This window comes from Propithecus coquereli, unplaced genomic scaffold (assembly GCF_000956105.1).
Source record: "Propithecus coquereli isolate 6110/MARCELLA unplaced genomic scaffold, Pcoq_1.0 Scaffold71, whole genome shotgun sequence".
Taxonomy (NCBI): Eukaryota; Metazoa; Chordata; class Mammalia; order Primates; family Indriidae; genus Propithecus; species Propithecus coquereli.
Window position 1 is genome coordinate 5,556,879 of NW_012153174.1, and position 22,385 is coordinate 5,579,263.

Consider the following 22,385-nt stretch of genomic DNA (forward strand, 5'->3'; position numbering starts at 1 on the left):
TCTCATTAAAAAAATCCTACATATGGATAAATTTTCTCCATCTAAAAAAAGAAAAAGTTGATTTCCTATTGTCATTTGATCTAAATTTAATACCAAACAAAATAATATACTTGAAAGCTCATCAGCTTCCTTTCAGGCTTTCATTATTTGCTAATGTTATTACTCCCTCTAGAGGCAGAAAATACAAATGATCTATCAACCCTAATTCTGGTAGGTTTTTTGAAGTAAACCAAAAAAAGTTAACTTTTTCTTTGTGAAATTGTTAATTTAACCAGAAAAAAATTTCATCAGTGTAACTTTTACACTAAACAGTGAATTTCCTATTGTTATTCAAGCACCCAAATGAGCCTATTTATATTTAATAAGGATCCTGATACAGCCTAGTAAAGATCATATAACCTCTTATGAGATTAGCTATAGAACATAATATTCATATGAGAAAAATAAGAATTATGGAATCAGTAAGCTCAACCTCATCTGGAAGTCTAGAAAGCAGCTCGTATTACGTTTAATACGAAAGAAGCACGTATTACGTTTAATACTGTATTATGAAAAACTCATGAAACAAAAGGATGGTGACTTTTTCTTCTATTAATAATTGGTACAATACATACTATTTTGGGAGGCCTAAATGTTCAGACACAATGGATCACAAATAGATGACAAGCAGCAAGATCTAATTCCATCACCTTCCAAATCAGAGTAAGAGCTCAGGCTTGTTAATTTCATTTATTCTTTTAACCCAAAGAATCTCAACTCTGGAGCACATTATAATCACTCAGGGAGCTTTAAAAATTAACTTATGCTTGGGCTTCATCCCAGAAAATAAACCAGACAGAATCTTTCCCAGTGGACCAGTGTATCAGTAGTTTTACACAACTACTCAGCTAAAACTATCAAACTCTTAGATATGACACTGAAAACACAGGTAACACCAAGAAAAAACAGATAAATTGGACTTCATAATAGAACCTGAGTTGGAAGACTAAATCAAGGTAATCTAGTAGGAAAAAGGAAACAAAACACCAGAAAATATAGATATGGAAAACTATCATTCTCATAATAGATGTCCCGGGGCAGTGGGGGGAGATGGTGAGGAGAACACAGTTGAACAAATAATGGAGATAAATTCTCCTGAATAAAAAAAGATGAAAAGCCTCAGAATAATAGGGCTAGTTCTCAGAGTATGAAACAAGACAAAAAGGAAAAACACACAACCAGCAACATTATAGTGAAATTCAGAATGTGAAACACAAAAGATTTTTAATAGAGTACATGGCACAAAGCAGATACACAGTAAGTTTTTATAGAAAAATCAACCAAAGCATGAAATAAAGATATCATCAAACCTTTATGAGGCAGTTATTATATCAGATCCAATTCTACTAGGGATAAAATCCCCGAAAAAACAGTGATTAAAGGTTTATGGTAAGAACTGAAAAAGAATATTTGAATATCAGTCAAGTGTTCTGGTCTCCAAGATTATAGCTAAAATTAGCTCCCGGCCAAATTGCGGTATTATTTGTCTCTGTATTTCTGTTTAGGCTATTATTTTCAGGAATACCTGAGACCTTTATCTTCAAGGTAGGTTTCAGTAAGGCAGATCTTGGCTAGTTTAGTTATGGTTATTTGGAGTACAACACATTAAATTGTCCTTTTAATACATCTTAGTCAAAGCCTTGAGTGCTCTATTTGTGTCTACACACACCAGGAGCTGCAGAGATAAAGAGGATGTAATAAACATGGACCTAACTGTCAGACACTTCCAGTTTTCTAATAATAATCGCAAGCCAGGGATTTCTCATAAACACATTCTCTGGCAAGGAAATGTCCTGTATATTTTTCTGCCCATTCTTTTGTAGCAACTAAGTCAGAGGCTCACAGAAGTTACTCAGTAATGGCTTACCTGGTCAACATCAGCATTTCTTGGAAGAAAATAAACAATATTATTAGTGATCTTCTGGGAAAGTCTGAAAATTTCAAAGGTGGAGAGTAGTTAAGGAAAAGTAACAAAAATAGCAGCTAATTTCTGATCAAAAAGAGATGTTCTTTACTTATCATAACCCAAATGTATTTTGGTATATAACAAAAAGGCACAAATTTAAATCCCCTAAAGAAACCCAAACAAGAATTAAATACAAGATTTTGTAATTCAGTAGTAATTTTCTCTGATAGATCAAAGATTAGAGTTTAAACCTATTTATTCAATTATCTTAGTGGCAGGCAGCCAAGAGTCAGAAATATACGCTTTCTCTTTCTGCCATATCTTAATTATTGAGAAAACAGAGTAGGAAACAGGAAAGCGCAATACCACTTCTTTCCAGTAAAGAATAAAGACAAGTAACTCTGGCTACTGTAGTCTACATTCTAAATTTTAATTAGCAATTTAGAAACATGTTTCCTCTTAAGAGTCAAACAGGTGATTCTATTGGGGAGCGGCAGGTGAAGAAAGGAACAAATAATACATGTTATTCTTTATGAAATAAGGGTTTGCTTCAGTATCTTGGAAGAGTCACAGGAAAAATTTGAATATATATAGCAAATTCACCTGAGTCAGTATAAGTCGAAGAAAAGTTATGAGATGGTCACCCACAGACTCGACTCTAGGGATAGGTTTTGTGGAAATTCCCAATCTTCAGACAATTCCAAACAATTTATGCATTTTCATTGTTTTATAATGGTAAAACTGGATAGGGAAATGCAACCTCACATTGGTCATTACTTTTGGAGATCAACTACTACATAATTTTTACAAATCTGCTTTTTATTTTTTATTTATTTATTTTTTCAAACCTGCTTTTTATATGCCAAATAAACTAGAATCCATCAAATGCTTTTAGCTAATCTATCTCCCCTCTTCACTAATTTCTCTCTATCATACACGCACACACCCCCCTTCCTCTCCACACCACTTTTTAAGTAAATTCTTAGGACTTCCAAAGGATATCCATCAGGAGACATCATCGTCCTAATGTCAAAAGTCTCTGCAGTGGCGTAGTTTGGCCCTCCCCAAGGTGGGCTGAGGAACACAACATCAGCTTTTAAACAAGAAGCCAGTAGCAGGAAATCTCCACAGATGAACTCTATCTTATCTGCTACACCATAAACTTCTGCATTATTACGAGCAAGATCAATCTTAACAGGATCAATATCAACGGCAATCACTAAAAACGGGAAAAGAAAATGAGTTAATTCATATTATTATTTATACAGGATAGTTTGTCTTCCCAATAATCTACTATCTTCTGTACAAGAATCTTTTTTTAAAGACTAAGAGACAATTGGCAACATATATCAGAGATAAAGACTTTAATTAAAACTTTTTATTTAAATTAGAAAGATTCATTTCTATTATACCAAGAAAATGTGACTGAAGGACCTGGCTTTCAAAGTTGTCTCACTCAGACAGCTTTACCTAAGTAAGTGGCAACAGTTGACAAAAAATAGCTACTGAGGGCCAAATATGTGGCACAGCCTGAGCAGCAAACACTTGAAAAGGTCTCCGACTACATGTAAAGCCTATAATGCTAGGTTTTAAAAAAGACAAATTTCCTCGAAATGTGGCAATGCCCAAATGAAGACAAATCTGACAACTTCTACAGAAAACCAAAATAAAACACATTTTTATAAACCTGGATAGCCAAGTTATGAAGAAGAAATGTAAAAACAGCTGCTGATGATATCTAATGAAACATTTTAGGTAAAGGAACAGACAATATTATGTTTTTACCAAATGGACTTTCATTTAATTTATTGCAGTTTCATAATTAGCAACGCAAACAAAAGAATTTTAGCTGACTGATGTCTTGCACTAAATTACTCAAGTACTCTTATGTGCACATGTGTGCTAATGGCAATACTCTATATTTGAAAGAGCCAAGTGGAACCCTGACTCATAAGCACAGTTGCCATGGAAATGTAGTTGTTTTTCAGAAAATGCTAGTTTCCAAACTTGCTAACATTTTTGAGAAATAATGCATGCAATCACCTGAACAATGAATACAAGCACCAATTGTAACATATTGCAAAATCATGCATGCACGATGCTGTTTTTCTTGTTCTAAATGAACTAACATTCACCTTTATGAGAAAAAATCCTTTTTAGCTACTTAATCTGCTACATTTATAGTTCACAGACAGATGGAAAGCTATGCTGACAATACAAAAAATTCAAAAGAAAATATTACTTTCGACATCAAATCTATTCAGTTAATCCTGTTTTCATCTGTATTTCTTTTGGAGGCAGACTTTGTTTTTAGGCCCAATAGAAATGAAAGCACTCAGTCTATCACATAAATGAAATGTTGACAAATGTCTGATGATACTATATAGAACTGTGCTGTCTAGTAATTGTAGCCACTAGCCACATATGGCTATTACCATTAAATTGACTAACATTATATAATATTAAAAATTTAGATCCTCAGGTACATTACCACATTTCAACTTTTTAACAGCCACATGTATCTACTGACTACCATACTAGACAGCACAGACACACGACATTTCCCTGATCACAAAAAGTTCTACTAGGCAGTATTGATGCTGAACTACTGGAATGCATAGAAAGGGGAAAAATACCTTTAACAGAAGCAATATGCAAAACTTTGCAGATTTCCTAACCATTTAGTTGAGTATATGCATAGACAGCAACTATCTGAATGGAAACAAATCTGGCACAAAGGGATAACGTCGATTTTACACACTGCCATTTTCATGTGTGTATATACATGTATATGTATGCATACAGTTCAAGTATAATTGATTATATGCATATGTGTGTATATAAGCACACATGCACATACATTATAGTAGGAAATTCAAAACAGTTAAGTGCAATTGATTATATGTGTGTATGTACATATGTATGCACAAACATACCAAATTAACTGTACTTTCATTGTTTTGAATTCCCTATCAGCTGACCCACAGTAGGGGAATACCAAGAGGAGTATCAATAACTAACATTCATTGGGTCCCTGTGAGTTACCACTTGTGGTAGGGAAGCAGGTTATGGAACACCATTGCCCTGAACATGCTGGAGGGTTCCTTAGCTTCCAGTCTCGCACGCTGCCAGGGCAGAAGTCAGGTCATTATAGCACTGGGAAGGCACAGTGTTTGCCGTATGCCTCCTTTTTTCCCCAGGGGCTGGCAATCTATAGGTTAAGTGATTAAAAGACACTATGGGGCCAGGCGCAGTGGCTCACGCCTGTAATCCCAGCACTCTGGGAGGCCAAAGCGGGAAGATCGCTTGAACTTGGGAGTTCAAGACCAGCCTGAGCAAGAGCAAGACTCCATCTCTTCTAAAAATAGAAAAAATTAGCCAGTCAACTAAAAATAGAAACAACAAAAATTTAGCTGGGCGTGGTGGCTCGCACCTGTAGACTCAGCTACTCAGGAGGCTGAGGCAGGAGGATCATTTGAGCCCAGGAGCGTGAGGTTGCTGTGAGCTAGGCTGACGCCACAGCACTCACTCCAGCCTGGGCAACAAAGCGAGACTCTGTCTCAAAAAAAGAACACACTATGGGGCTGCGATGGGAGTTGGTCTGTGAGAAAAGGAAGAAGTGGTCGCCCTTTAGCTTGGGACCCACGTTAGACATTTTCCTTTACCAAATGTGTACTAAGCTACAGAAAGCCTTGGCAAAAGATCTGTACTTACAGAAATACAAATCTACAATATGGTCTGTTTCCATAATATTTTGAGAAAAATTCCAGATCTATTTGCTACTTTATCAGGGGCAGATATTTTATTATTTTTTAAAGTTTTAGTTATTTATTTTTATCAGGGGAAATTGTGGACTTGTGATGCAGTCCCCCACTGCCACAAATTATGCAGTCGCGTTTCCCACATGTGGGGAAATCGCAGGGGTCGGCACATCTGGAGCACAATGGATAAGCCTCGCCCTGGGAACAACACCTTCATGGTCATGGTATCTGCCCCACCAGCTAAGTATTAGAGGGCAGATATTTTAATTGTTGTGTTATGATACAACGCCAAAATGATGAATTTTACAACTTCTCAGGAAAAAATCACTTTTAGGCAATAAACATTGATTTGAACTCATAGGAATGGCTTATCCGGCGAAGTGAGAAAAGGACTTTGGGAGTAAATAGTGAGCTCAGGAAAACAAAGTAATTACTATTTCTGTAAATATGAAAATAGCTTTTATCTAGGCTGACAGGAGACCATATAATGTTAGCAAATGTCATACCTTGGAACGCAAATGTCATACCTTGGAGTGACCCCCTCACACCTTGGAATAGGGACCACAGCTCAGCACTGGTCTTAAAGTCAATGCTATCATAAGGTGATAATATCATTTTTAGAATAATTATTTGATAAAGTCAGCTTCTCTGACTAGACTGAGCAGGGACTGGGTCTGTTTTTTCTACAGCATGGTATTACCAATGCCTAATACAGTGTCTGGCAGTACACAGTAGGTGCTCACTAAAATTTGTTTTACAATCAAGATATAATTTACATATAGTGAAACGCACACACAGGTCTTATGAATTTTGACAAATGTGTACACCCATGCAACCAACACCCTAATGAAGATCTATAGCAGCACTGTCCCACTGAAATACAATGTGAGCCATGTAGGTACTTAAAACTTTTCTAGTAGCCTTATTAAAAAAGTGAAAAGAAATAGGTGAAATTAACTTTAATATTTACTTAACCTGACATGTCTAAAATATTATGATTTCAATATGTAATCAACATAAAGTTTATGAATGCAATATTTTACATACTTTTCCTTGTCCTAAGTCTTTGAAAACTAGGGTATATTTTATACTTACAATACATTTCAATTCAGACTGGCCATATTCAAGTGCTGCAAAGCTAATGTGGCCAGTGGCTACTGTGCTGGACAACACAGAACCAGAGCATTTTCATCTCAGAAAATTCCCCTATTTTGTATGCCCTCTTTGAGTCAATTCTCTTTGTCCCCAGACACAACCACTGTTTTAGTTTCATCATAGATTAACCTGTTCTAGAACTTCATATAGAGGAACTCTAACAGTAAAGAAAAAATCAATGTTAAATTTCGCCTCCTCATTTTCTAGCTCCCATATTATGCTTTCCAGAATTACATTATGCCTCCTGAGTTAACGTTAAGAATTTCATATAAATTAATGAGATTCAGTTGAAATCTGTTGAAATGAAAACTATCACTGATATGTATGAGGATACTGAAAAAAATATATGCATCTTCAGAGTATGACTTGACAATCAATGTCTTTAAAATATCACATTATACTACAGTTTAAAGATAATTTAGAAGCCAGTATGGTGGCTCCTGTCTATAATCCCAGCACTTTGGGAGGCCAAGGCAGGAGGATCACTTGAGGCCAGGAGTTCAAGACCATCCTGGGCAATATAGTGGGATCCAGTCTCTATAAAAAATAGAAAAATTAGCTGGGCAAAGTGGCTACATGGGAGGCTGAAGCAGGAGGATCACTTGAGCCTGGAAGTTTGAGGTTGCAGTGAGCTATGACACTGCTGCATTCTAGCCTGGGCGACAGAGTGAGACCCTGTCTCAAAAAAGATTTAGAAAGGACAGGGATATCAGAGTCAGTTTGGGCCAAACATTCAATTTCTTAAAATCTTCTTTTCCCTGGGAAAAAGCACATTACCTAGTTGACACAGTTACTGGTAGATGAATAGCAATGGAGATTTTCTTTCTTGTGATTCCAAAGTCAAACCGCAAATATTACATGAAGATGACATAATATTTATAAGATTTTGAGTCTTTGAATGTTAAAGCTGAAAGGAATCATGAGGTTATCTCAATTCAACATCTCCTTTAAATTAAAGTTAAATGACACCCAAAGTCATAAAGCTACTGAGTGAGTGGCAAAGCTGGGACTCCCTGTCTACTCTTCTTTCCTTCTAAAGAACAGTCTCCTATTTTAGTATGTTTGGTTTCATAGAATGTTATGATCTTACTTCATCTCTTTATGTCTCAGTTTATCTGTGAAAAGCAGATTAACAAACACTTCACAAGATTGTTGACTAAATTAATTAAAACATACAGTTGATCCCCAACCCCTCATGCAGTCATATCTTTATATAACTTCTGACTCCCCAAAAAGTTAACTACTAATAGCTTACTGTTGACCTGAAGTCCTACTAATAACATAAACAGTTGATTAACACGTATTTTATAGGGTTATATGTATTATATTATATACCATATTCTTAAATCTTAAGGAAGAAAAAATACATTTACAGTACCACACTGTATTTATTGATACTGTAAGTTTATATCATCTGTTTTCAAGACAGATCATCTGTCTGAAATGGCAGCTGCAGACCTCAATCTACGGTATATATCAAGCAATCCAACTTCTTGTAATGTCATGACTTCTCTCTGCTTCTTGGGAACACTTCCAGTATCACTACTGGCACTTTGTATGGGTCTCATGGTGTTATTCAATGTTTATGGCATTGCACTAAACACAATAAAAAATACTCAAGAACCTCTAGAGATCACTTTTCCCTGCTATACTCAATTTACTCACATGAAATGATCAACACCACATGATGTTTTAAGCAGATGCTTGCAACATTTGAGCTCACTCAACAGCAAAAGGAGGTAGCTAAGAGATTATTACAGTTCATACTAGTTAATTTTTGATTATTTGCAGTTATGATTTAATATTACATCTTTATGTTAGTTTATATTTCTCTTGACTGTGAATGGCAACATGTATGGTCTGTGTTTGGGTATGTAAGTTTTGATAAAATTAACTTTTTATAATAGATTTGTATATATTTTATGTTTTATAAATTCATGACATATCTTTTTCTTAATTTTTAAAATATTTCTAGGCTACATGGTTCATCTCCAAGTTTTTTCAAATAATCACAAATTTCTAGAAAATTTTCCAATATATTTACTGAAAAAAATCTGGGTACAAGTGGAGCCATGTTCAAGGGTCAACTGTATTAAACACTTACTATGATACAAAGTGTATGCCTAACATATGCTAGCTATTATTTTAAATATTGGGTATTAATTATAAATTATATATTAAAATCTCAGCAAAGATAGGCTGTAGCAAAGTGAAACATTTGTTGAATGAATTGGAAATAAAATGGTTCTCTTCCATTGATGGTTAAATACCTCTCTTTCCCGTTAAGGCAAATTGAATGGTATTGCCTCCAACTCCACAGAATGCATCTATTACAATGTCACACTTGAAGCACTGACTGACTCGGCCAGCAATGTGTTCAGCAATCTTCTCAGGCGTAACCGAAAACCAGCCCTCTGCAAAGGAAGAGTATTTCTGATAACATGTTCAATTTCAAGAAGCCAAGCCAAGTCAAGCATATACACAGCAAACATTACTATATATTATAGACTTTAAAAAATCTTAGTTTCCCTTTACAAAAAAATTATAAATTACCTGTTAATAGTTTAAAAAAAAAGTTCTACAAAACTTGCTATAAAAAAAAGCAGTGCTATTTCCATTCCCAGTTTCCACACAAGCAATTACCCTAATTCTTAACCTGATTCTCTTGTGATGTTGTATACCCCTGTCTTTCCAATAACTGAATTATAACTTCAATGTTTCTATTTGAGGCATTAACTACTGACTATTTTCTATGGAAAATGGAAACTTAGCTGCTCTAATTGGCTGGCTCCCCACACTCCACTGAGCTTCCCAATTATTTCATTCCTAATGGAGAAGCAATGACCCAGATTTGTACTGGACCCTTTGGAACAAATTGTGTGTTTTAAAGGGTCATAAAAAGCAAAGAGCTGATAGCAAATGGCCACAGAGCTACAGAATTATAGTAGGAATAGCAGAACCCTCATCATTCTCAGAAATGAGGTCCTGTGCCCACTCCAGGGGAAAAATACTGCCTTCCTTCTCTCCCAGTAGAAGAAATTTACATTTTCAGAAAGACAATTCTTGAACAAAATGATTTGTCAATTTTCCTGTTCCCTCCCCTTACCAAAACTTTAAATGGCTTCTCATTACTGCAAGAGTAAGAATATTAACTTTTATAGAATTGCAAATTTTTTCCAGTCTTATTTCTCCTTATAAATGCCTATGTCCTTTTTTCGATACACATTTTGCAAATTATTATAAGAGGTTCACAGAACCCCTGAAATTCTATCATGTATCAAGACTTTCTGATTTTGATAATTAATAAAGACCAGTATTTAGGTAGTCCCAATACAAAAATAAACATCAGTCTGTAAGACTGAGTTACACAAATAAGTTGTTGAAGATCACAGCAGGAAAGCTGGAGAAAGAATTCAAAGTTTCTAGTGTTAATTAATTAAATTATATGTTTCTGCACTAGGTATTTCTTCATTAGATATTCTGTTTAATAATCTATCAATTACTTTTGCTATCTATCCTAAGATGTTACAAATACAGATTAAAGTTGAATCTCAAGTTTTAAAAATGCATATATACCCAAACTGAGGAATATTCTATAATAAACTAGCCATTGTCCCTTTGAAAAATGTCAGCCATGAAAGACGAAAAAGGCTGCGAAACTATTGCAGATTAGAAGAAACTAAAGAAACATGAAAACTAAATGCAATACATAGTCCTATACTGGAAGAAAAAAAAATTGATAAAGGACAAGACAATTTTTTAGAGTATGGACTGTAGATTATAATATTATAACAATGTTAAACTGACAAATTTACTATTGTTACACAAAAATGTCCTTAATTTTAGGAAATGAGGGGTAGGGGCATGATGTGTGCAACTGGATCAGAAAAAGATACACAGACATATGGAGAGAGAGAATGATGAAGTAAATGGCAAAACGTTGAAAACAGCTGAATGCAGGTAAAGGGGATATGAACATTTTTTGTACTACTTTTGCATCTTTTTGCAAGTTTGGAATGGGTTCAAAATAAAGTTAAAAAATACATAAATACTTTACCTCTGTCCAATTTAATCCCATCATCAAAACGGGAGAAGAGCCTGTATCTCTGGGCCCAGTATTTTGCTAGCTCTGGAACAGAAGCTATCTCAGGAGGCAGACCATTCACCTTTTTGTTCTTGTTTTTCTTCTTCTTCTTCTTTTTCACTTCAGCTAAAATAAAATACAAAGAATATAGATACTCATTATGAAAAAATGAACATCACAGGTCAATTTATCTAAAAGCGTAGCCACATCAAATAATTACAATTAGAACACGTATGTAATGACACACTCAGAGAAGCAGTAGCGCTTGATGGAAACACCACTGGCTTCAATCACAGCCTCCACTTTGCTAACTTATTGGCTTTGTAAGCTTGGAAAAGTAACCTAGGCTTTCTAAGCTCTGTTACTGAGAATGAATGAATGAGTTAATTAATGAGTAGTATTTGACTAACTTCATTCACAGCAGTGATAGGAAATATGTAAGTACTATTATAGACATAGAAGTTATTGTTTTTGTTAGCATAGACACTGCTTTAGTTGGTGAATTACAGAAATCTAAACATTTCCCTTCACTTCTTTAAAACAAAATGGCCCAAGGACTAGATTAGGCTCTAGCTCTTAGCCACATCAATCCTAGAAGTCACAAGGCATCTGAGAAATTCAAACAGGGGTCACTAGCTCCAATCTGTAGAAAAGGATCTCATTCATTCAGAGACTAATTCTTTTTCTTAGATAAATGATTTTTATTAGTTTGGTTATTTACTTGGTTTCAGTCCCTGGCAAATTAGAAGTAGCAACATAGAAAGATGCAAGTCTGTCACTGATAAGTATAAAAACAGAGGTGATGGCTGACAAGGAATAAAACTCTCTCATGTTTAAATGGTCCTCAATGATAGGACTATGTCTTCATTTTGTCATTTGATCATTGCAAATAGCGAATTATCATGATTTGGTAAGATCAGATCCCCTGGCTCCCCGAAAAGTGTCATCAATAACAAAGTACAGTGTTTCTCAGCAGAGGGGATAATGACATTTTGGATGGAATAATTCTTTGTTGTGTAAGACCATCTTGTACACAACCTAACCTTAAGTAACTTCAGTACTAAATGCCAGAATTACCCAGGTCATTCTAACACCCAGCATCTTCCAAATGCCCCTGTGAAGGTGGCACCATCCCAGGTGAGACTACCAGTCAGCATCCTGACAAATGGTGTTTATGGGAGTAGGATAGTGAAGGAAAATGGGACTTAGGAATTCAAGCAGCTGGTACTGAGTCCTAGCTATGCCACTTACTCAAGCTAACTTATTAATTTCTCAGAATGGAGAATAATCCCACCTACCTCATTGTGCTACCTTACAGATTAAATGAAAATAAGGCACATGAAAGCATTTCAGATATCTGCAAATCTCACATGAACGTCAATTCTTCTAACACTGACAATAAAAGAAATGTAAACTACCTAAAGTAAGCTATTTAGAAAGGCAAAGAAATAGGTGATACAAAGATCATAGGTATACATACCCCCACACCTACACAAAGAAAAAAAAAAAAATAAGACTCAAATAAGGTATTTTCCTTAACACTAAATTAAGAAAGAAAAGATGAAGGATCATAATAAATATAATTGTTTCATAAGAACAGGTTTGAAATAATTTATAAAAAAAATTGAATATTATATCTAATGAAAATTTCTACCCTATAAAGGCCTCAATGTTCCGTTGAATACAATTATTATTTTTAACTATAAAAGAACTTTTGCTACAAAAAATTCAAACAGTATAAAACCGCATAAAGTGAAAATGTTACTCAGTTCTCTATTCATTAAAGCCAACTACTGTGAATACTTTTTTATATCAATGTACCACCAAAAAAAAAAAAAAAACTACTGCCATCACCACCCAGAAAAACAAAACAAACAAACAAAAAACTATCAAAAAGAAAATCAGAGCTACACCAAATTTCAAGAGGGCTCAGAAGGATGGGCTACCTTTAGCCCATGGAAAAGAGTAGCAGTAGAGGCCTAGCTTAAGGGCAGACAGTGGGCCTCAGATGCAGTGTTCGCGCAGGCTTTCCCTTTGACTTTGTCGTGCTGCTCAGGCAAGAGCGAAAGTGCTCTGGGTGCTAAGTCATAGCCAATGAGAACAGTTACACTTAATATGCATTCTTTCCACTTAAAAATAAGAAGCAGTGATTCCTTAGGTATAGATGATTGACATGTGAAAACTGAGGAAAAATATATTAAACAAAAAAAATTTATTTATCTAAATCCATTAGTAAGTTGAAGCACATTTAGTCTTACCTTCACTTTCTGCCTGAAGAGAGTCTGGCATATCTTGAGTAACACAATCCTGCTTATCTGGAACAGTTGCCCCCAAGGCAGCTCCTTCATTTTCTTCTGTTCCAAGTTCACCAGCTGAAGATATGATCTGACATCTTTCAGGTTCTAGATTACTAGTCTCCAGTGGTTCACCACCTTTTTTAACAGACAGGTCTTGTTCCTCTGAATCACTACTTGTGGAAGTGTCTGGCACATTGTTTTGAGAAAATGACTCCTGCGACGCTTCTTCATCCACTGGTTTGTTAACCCATGTTAGGAATTTTTCTACCTTAAATTTTAAGATGACATCATGAGCAGGAATTAATTCCAAATTACACAGAATCTTCCCATCTTTTACCACTGGTGACTTGACTGATAAACTATATCATAAGTATTAGCTCTGCAAAGTACACTGCATCACATAAGCTAATATAAGTAATTCTGACTAATTGGAATTTGTTATCTGGGTAAGCATGACCTTATTAAAGATTTCTTTAAAAGGAAAAGAATATCAGATTAAACACTTTATCAATTAACGCTAAGAGGATAAAGCCAAACTGTCCTAGTAGCTTTCCATAAGAGCTCCTAACAATACAACTGTGCTGAGTGATATTACCATTACAAATGCTCCTACTTATTGCTGAATTATTAATTTTAGTTTTTCAGATTGCAACAGCCAAGCTACAATCTATATTAAATGTTACTTAGCATCAAAGATGAACTCTAAAAGATTAATGCCAATTTGTCTATAAGAATAAAAACGGTGCTACCTTGGAAACAATGAGAGCTGCCTTTTAATGAAACAGTAGAGTCAGTAAGGTAAGTTCTAACAAACCAGGTTTATTCTTAGAAATGTTAACAAGGCTCAAGGTCAGATGATATACTTCCTTGCATCTTCTGTAACAAGACTATTTTTCACATCAGGTCTTCATGACCTTCCGAAGAGTGAGTAAATGAGAACAAAAGTGGTAGACATAAGATAGGCAACAACCCAGAATCTCCCTCGGAGGGAAATGATCCTATATTCCAATCAGATGTCTAAGGACACAACAGCCACATTACTTTCTTCCTCAGCAATGCCTAGTAGCTATGTTTCTGCTTCCCCCTGTAGGGAAATGTATGGGGACTATTATATCCAACACATTGTGGAAAGTCCTACAGGATTAATTGGACTGATACTAGGCAGTCTGTTTCAGAAATAACCAGGGCCATTAAAACATTATTAAAACAGGCCGGGCGCGGTGGCTCACGCCTGTAATCCTAGCTCTCTGGGAGGCCGAGGCAGGCGGATTGTTTGAGCTCAGGAGTTCGAGACCAGACTGAGCAAGAGGGAGACCCCGCCTCTACTAAAATTAGAAAGAAATTAATCGGACAACTAAAAATATATAGAAAAAATTAGCTGGGCATGGTGGCGCATGCCTGTAGTCCCAGCTACTCGGGAGGCTGAGGCAGGAGGATCACTTGAGCCCAAGAGTTTGAGGTTGCTGTGAGCTAGGTTGACGCCACGGCACTCACTCTAGCCAGGACAACAGAGTGAGACTCTGTCTCAAAAAAAAAAAAAAAAAACAAACATTATTAAAATATCACTGGCAGCCAGCCAACCTGAAATATAATAAAAAAATAAAACCAGCTATAAATTTGCAGCATATTTTACAAGTATGCTAAAGTATAAGGAAGGATAATGTATCGTGAGGGTAAAACAGAGTCATCGTGGAGTCTGAGATTATGTTCTACTGTCCTAAAGAGCTGCTGGAGATGTGACTGATACCAAGTTCTGCTCATTAAAAGTTGCTTTTTTTCTAGAATGTATTAACAGAAGGATAACTTGTCAACCCAAGTAATCTTCTAATGACTTTTGTTTCCCAGGTACTTGGATAGCAGGTACAGCAAAGTTCAAGAGAGGGGATATGAATATTCCAATTAACAATGTCAATCAATAAACTGGCCTGTGTTTCACGTTATTAGCGTGAACCCATTATCTCAAAGGGTGATGGTCATCTCTGGATGAGCTCAGAATTAAGGCTTACAATAAAAGCTGCATCAGGATTTGATCCTACTTAGCTTGAAACAGGTGAGAAATTCCTCCTTGCTCTTGTCTGTTATTAAACAGGCAAGGCAATTTGACTTATTTATCTTCCTAGACACTATTACTTTGTAGTTTTCAAGCACTCCCTTTTCACATTACCTCGACTTGCTTTTTTCCAAATTTATTTTATATAATACAAAATAGGCTTCCAGGAAACAAGTTAAAAAAAATTTAGGTACCCTTATATTTGGTAGAAACTGGCTTCCCATTTGAATACAACAGTTTTAAGGAGTCAGGTTCACAAAATGTGATTTCATTTATAAGTATAAAATAGAATTTATACATACCTTACTCAGAGCTTTGCTTTTCTTAAAAAATGGTTTTTCTGACTCCTCAGTAAAGAAGATGTGTTTGTTTTTCACCTTAATTTGTCTGCGCATGTCGAGATACTTAGACTTACGCTTCACATTCTTCTCTAGATACCTGACCTGCCGATGACTGAAATTCGGAATTCCACCATATCTGTGACCAGACAAAAAGAAAGTGACTCACGCCTTAAGTTCTAAGAGTACGTTTCCTTACAAAAAAAGCGAATGAAACTAACAATTTTTACTAGCTTTTCTATTAGCAGTCACCATTTTAATTTCTTTACTTTTTTGTAATGAGATAGGGTCTTGCTATGTTGCCTAGATTGGTCTCAAACTCCTGGACTCAAGCAATCCTCCCACCTCAGCCTCCCAAAGTGCTGGGACATAGTTGTGAGCCACTGTGCCCAGGCCTCTTTTTTTAAATTATGAAAGTGAAATCAAGTTCAAATTGCAGAGTTCAAATAGCTTTTATGTTAATTCTTAAGCAAATGTGAAACATTAAAGTTGGGAGTAGCAACATATCTAATATAGAGCAGAAAGCAGAAATTATATATAATGGACTGCAATAAAGATATAGCAAAAAAACCTATCCCCATTAGGGAAATATAAATTTTCTTAAGGTAGGGTGATGCCAAAGCTCTTTAACACATATCTGGATGTGTGCAAATTACCTTAAGAGTAGTCAGTAAATTCTTAACCTAAATCAATTTGAGCTTACCAAAGAAGCAAACCTCTATTATCAAAATGATTAAAGAATGTCTGATCTAACCACTTGAATTTTTCTACTCTTAAAAGATATGCATCTGCTATGAAGCCTCCTTTAATTATATCAAGCCTAACTCCCTCGACTACAAACTATTAGGAACTTCAGAGTGTAACATACACTTCATAGCATTTATAAAATCCAGAATAGTTTGGCTACAAATGTCAGATCTTATTTTCTAGCCATATTATAAACTTCTTCACAATAAAAAATATATATTAGGCCAGGCGAGGTGGCTCACACCTCGTAATCCTAGCACTCTGGGAGGCTGAGGTAGGGATGGCTTGAGGTCAGGAGTTCGAGAACAGCCTGAGCAAGAACAAGACCCCATCTCTACTAAAGATAGAAAAAGTAGCCAGGCGTGGTAGTACCCGCCTATAGTCCCAGCACTTGGGAAGCTGAGGCAGGAGGATCCCCTTGAACCCAGGAGCTGGAGGTTGCAGTGAGCTATGATGACACCACTGCACTCTAGCCCTGGAGACCTAGAGAGACTCTGTCTCAAAAAAAAAAAAAAAGGTATATATTATTGTCTTTTAAGTAGAAATGGGTACTCGAACTAGAACAGTAGTTAAGTTAAATCCCAGGCCAAAAAAAACCCCAGATCTCTATGAATGCATACTACCAAAAGCTACCCAATATTTTCAATAAAATTACATGTGTGCAGTAATAAATTCTGCCAGGAATTTAAAAACCTTTTACATTGCTAAACTCATGATCTTTAGCCTTAAATGATTATATAAACTACAATTGACTTGATGTACCTATAGGAGAGATAACTAATAATCTTTAGAAACTATAGTATTATAATTATCAGCATGTACTTCTAAACTAATTTGGATTCAATTTATAAGTCAATCTTGACACACTCCTCATGCTCTCTTTTTGCTGACTTCATAAATGTGTAGGTATCTATTTAGATTTCACACAATAAAATAGGATCTGATGTCTCAACTCTTAGATCCTAGTTTGAATTTAATCATTGGTACAAGCCATTATTAGTGTGCCTTACCTAATCAGTTTAGTCTTCATGTCATGTGTGATAACATCTCCAGTTGTTTTTATACAATTACCTACTTATTCATACTATCCTTATATTTAATGCCTGGGCATTTAATCACAGAGAAAACTGGTTTTCTATATACAAATGTTCACAGTAGCTTTACTTACAATAATAAAATACTAGAAATAATCCAAACGCCCTTCAATAGGTGAATGATTGAACAAATTTCGGTATATCCATGCAATGGAATACTATTCAGCAATAAGAAGGAAAGAATGATTGACATGTGCAATAACCTGGAGGGACCTCAAAGGCATTATGCTCAGAGCTTAGGAAACAATTTAGATGTTGTTAATTAGGATGATGAAAAAAACAGAATGCCCCCATTGAAAGGATTAGGTAAATGTGTGTGCCAACCAGGAAGATAATCCACGGTACCTTGTTGAGGGAAAAAAAGCAAGCTGCAGTGTGTACAATATGATCCCATTTTTGTTTTTGATAAAAAAGTAACATCTGTGTACATGTACGTAGTCATAAAAACACACATGAGTAAATCTGGAATGTTATATGCCAAACTCATTAAATAATGCCTACCTGTGGGAATGATCTAAAGGAAACATTTTCACTTTTAACTTATAATTTGTTTGTTTATTGCTGATTTGAATTTTTCATAGCATGTTTGCTATAATCTCCAATGAACACAGGGATAGACATGTGAGACACTAGGTGAGAAGAGAGCCATGCTCAGAAGTCACAAGAGTTGGGCTTAAATCTTCTCTCCGGTAAATGATGGGATCTTGACTAAGTAAAACCTCTGTGAGCTGCAGTTGTTTCATCTATGAGATGGAGTAACTGGACTGCTATAAAGTGCAATTGAGTTACTACATGTGAACATATCAAATGTACAGTGATATCTCTGCTACAATTCTACTAACAGGAGAGATAATTATAACATCTCAAATGCTACCAAATACGTTATCATTTATTAGCTATCTGAATACCAGAGACCTTTAAGACAGCTGAAGTGGTTAGGATTTCTGGTAGACAATAACTTTTATGAATAATTACTTTTGTCCCGAGCCATGCTTGAATCCTAGAAGGGAACCATTGTCATCAAAGTTTGGATCTGGGTTTTCGTCGATGTCTAGTTCATGGCTAAACAAATAAATAAAAGGTAAATAGTGATAAGTCATTATCTTCAGAACCCACCAGATCAGGCAAATGTCAAAAGGTACATATGATCAACCTATGCAAACTTTCCCATCACAGTTATCAACCATAGTTCACAAATCCAGGAAGCCAGAAGGAATATTTTTATCAGGATTTTGCAAATGAGATAAAGTACCCAGCAGTATCTGGAACATAGTAATAAGGACACAAATCTTAAAACACGTGAAGTAATCATTTCTATTCCTGAACATGGTACAACATGATCTCTCCATTTTCCTTTGGAAAGACACAATTAAAAGGTGCAGGCTTAAATTAATCTCCCAGTGATCTCTCCAGAGGTTTTTCTTAAAAACAAACAAGGAAACATTTGATAAGTATCAATCCAATCAAAAAATTTTTAAAAGAAAAAATATTAAGAAGAATAAGGCTGCCATACCAGTGATATTAAGTAACCCAGAGATTCAACCTATCAGGGTTACCTTTTAGTAACTTTGACTACCTGGGCCATAATTCCAACTAAACAAAAATGATGAGGAATTAGTAGGAATTGGGGAGTTAACAAACAATGTCTACTATATAGAGGGAACACAAGTAGAGGCATGCTTTTATGTACTAAGTTACTGAGCCTCCAGAGCTTGCTAGCTGTTTTTCTAGAAGCCATATGGAGCACAAAAGTCTCATGTGGAGCACCTCACATCCTGTTAGAGAAAAGAAATGTTTCTAACTAACATCCAAACTCTGTAGTTTTCTTGTTATCTACAGCATTAGCATTTGACCATATTCTACCTTACATTATTTTCCACTTATTTAATTATACGCACAGGTAGTGTCAACTTCCAAAAAAAAGGTAGAGATGAATCTCAAAAAAAATAAAAAAGAACTTTTATTTGGAAATAAAGCACGAAAATAGAATGTGATTCAAGACATATGCACAGAATGAGGTGGCCTTGTGAATATCTGAAGAACAAAGGAAAAGTTTAGGGTTTTACTAAGGAAACAGGAGGTTATGCAAGTTGTTTAGAAAGAAAGTTTATTGGCACTGGCAGGGTTTTACAAGAGCTGGTGAGTTTTGATTGGGGAGTGCCAGTAGTTGTTAGGTAGACTTTGTAATCTGAGAGTTATGGTAGATCCTTGCAGTTATGGATTGAGCCTGTGAGACAGTGTGTCAGGCAAATGTTCTTGTATAAGTGGCTAGTTGTCCTTCTGTGACTCATGTAGTAAGCTGCAGCTGGGAAACATTTCTTGTGATAGTTCATGTTACCAGGCAAATTGAGTGTGAGAACCCTCCCTTTATAATCTTCCCAGTTGCATCCTTCCAGGGTTTGACACAAGTGTCTCTATTTTGAATCTTACAACTTTCACAGTTGTAAAGAGAAAGAGCGTTGGTGTGGGTAGCACTGGGCTGGGCTCCAGCTTCAGGGCTTCCATTGATGTAAAGTAACTCTGAGCTTGTCACTTCATCCGAGCTTATCACTTTCATCATCTGTACATCGTACATTACTTACCACTGTTTGCATCACTATTCCTATCAAGGTCTATTTCAGTGATAAGAATCTGTAATAATGTATACCCAGACTTTTAAGAAAAAGATTAGAACATGGGGGGAGAGAGAGAGTATCTAATTATCAGTTAAAAGTTATAATCCATTGATAGCGACTAAGTGTGAGATATATTACATGCTAGCTCCAGTCTACCCAAAGATTTCACAAAAAAGGCATCAGTCCCATTTTATAGATGAGAAATTAAGAAATGTATTTAGTTTGTGAGTGATAGAATTGGGATTTGCCTATGGTTCCAAAGGTTCAGGGTCTCACTAGTAGACCCTGTCTCTTCTCACAGGATTAGCAGTATTGTGCATAAAACAAGCATCACTTATGGACACAAATGTTGGTGCTAAGACATTCTGGAGAGACAAGTAATGTGCAACTGACCTCCTCTTGAGTTTGCTTGGCTTGTGCTCAGGTGGGTCTTCTTCGCTCTCCTCGCCATCAATACTGTTGGTGTGTGGTCTGTCTTTGCTTGTGTTTGCTCCTGAAGATTCTTGTGAATCTAAAGAGGCAGAAATATTGCAGTGGATTTTCCCCTTGGTTTGACAACTTTTCTGCCAGTTGCAAAGCCAATCAAAATATTTCAGTGCCTTTTCTGTAATGAACTGTACATGTGCACCAGGCAAAGTACTGGGACACGTCTACCTGTTTGTGTCTACATGCAGACATTTAAAAAATTGTAACTATGTTGATACGATTTGTTAAATTAAATTTAGCTTAAAGGGGTTTCTGCACACATTTTAAGTTTGGCCTAAAGGTTTCTCTGTACACTGTACATAATGACCTGTACCCTAACTGGACATGTAAACTGTAATCTATTCTTATACCAATTAGAGTTTTGGTCAATTACAGGAGGCCAACTGTATTCAAATAAGGCAAACGCTGAGCTGTAACCAATACAGCTGTTACTGTATCTCACTTTCATCTTCTGTACGTCACTCTTCTTTTCCTATTCATAAATGTTATCCAACCATGTGGCAGCCCTCCAGTTGCTCTGAACCTTTTCTGCTTCTGGATGCTGCCTGATTTTCGAATCACTCTTTGTACAATTAAACTCTGTTAAATTTAATTTGTCTTAAGTTTTTCTTTTAACAGGTTTAAAAGTTTCCATGATCTAACTACTTAAAAAAATAAACTAAAACCACTCCTTCATAGCTGCCCAAATCTACCCAAATTAATCCACAAAGCTGCCTTTGTGATAGCTGCTTGTGGTCACATTCTTTTAGAATTTTAATGTAAACGACTCCAAAGACAGCATGATCATCCTGTTTCAAAGAATTTCTCTTCATCACAAGGCAAATACATTTGTATTTAATATAGGTGGTTAAATTAGTAATGGAAGTAAAGATAAGTACAATCTTTATTTTTTATTTTTTTATTTTTTTGAGACAGAGTCTCACTCTGTTGCCGGAGTAGAGCGCCGTGGCATCAGCCTAGCTCACAGCAACCTCAAACTCCTGGGCTCAAGCAATCCTACTGCCTCAGCCTCCCGAGTAGCTGAGACTACAGACATGAACCACCACGCCCGGCTAATTTTTTCTATATAGATTTTTAGTTGTCCAAATAATTTCTTTCTATTTTTAGTAGAGACGGGGTCTCGCTCTTGCTCAGGCTGGTCTCAAACTCCTGACCTTGAGCGATCCACCCGCCTCGGCCTCCCAGAGTGCTAGGATTACAGGCGTGAGCCACTGCACCCGGCCATAAGTACAACCTTTGAAAAGAGTATTTTTAACTTCTTGTGGCTCCAACTGAGGCAAATATCTGTCTTTGTTATTTATTTCATCAGACTGAAGAAAGTGAGTAAGTGAGACTAGAAGAAAGATATCGTAGGGTAGACAGTGGGAAGCTTTGACTGCTGGGGACACTCTTTCAGAAGAGCACCAAACACGAGAAGTAGAAAACACACTTACACAGAAACGTAATATGCACCTTCTAAGTCAAAACCTAAAATCCTCCAGTTGATGCTGATGACAGATACATTGGAGCTAATTACAGAAATGGTCAATCTACACACATAAGGAAGAGAACAGGCAATAGAAGGCAGAGACTGTAATGAGGTTTACTGTGTTTGGCAAAGGAAAGAAGTTGGTAGATGAGGGACGGGAACCAATTATGCTTATTACAAATTTATGGTCAAAATAAGTACAGAAAGATATCAGGAGAGTACAGAAGAGTATCACAATACTAACAAAATCTTCAGATATAAAAGGATGAAAATAACACCAATAGAAAGGAATGAGAATACTGTACTGAAGTAAGCTCCATTGTAAAAGTAGAAAGCAAAGAAAAA

At 35.9% G+C, this 22,385-nt stretch overlaps 1 protein-coding gene across 2 annotated transcripts in view; it reads right to left on the reverse strand.

Annotated features, from left to right (window-relative positions):
• Positions 1-22,385, reverse strand: part of TGS1 (trimethylguanosine synthase 1) — a 46,712-nt gene that overhangs the window by 11,339 nt on the left and 12,988 nt on the right. For both annotated transcript variants that reach the window (XM_012661455.1, XM_012661456.1), the window contains 8 exons: positions 20,480-20,597; positions 18,447-18,533; positions 15,595-15,769; positions 13,204-13,510; positions 10,919-11,071; positions 9,132-9,275; positions 2,948-3,164; positions 1,907-1,985 (listed from right to left, as the gene is read on the reverse strand). In XM_012661455.1, the coding sequence (XP_012516909.1) occupies positions 1,907-1,985; positions 2,948-3,164; positions 9,132-9,275; positions 10,919-11,071; positions 13,204-13,510; positions 15,595-15,769; positions 18,447-18,533; positions 20,480-20,597 (1,280 nt within the window). The remainder of the gene's footprint in view (positions 1-1,906; positions 1,986-2,947; positions 3,165-9,131; positions 9,276-10,918; positions 11,072-13,203; positions 13,511-15,594; positions 15,770-18,446; positions 18,534-20,479; positions 20,598-22,385) is intronic.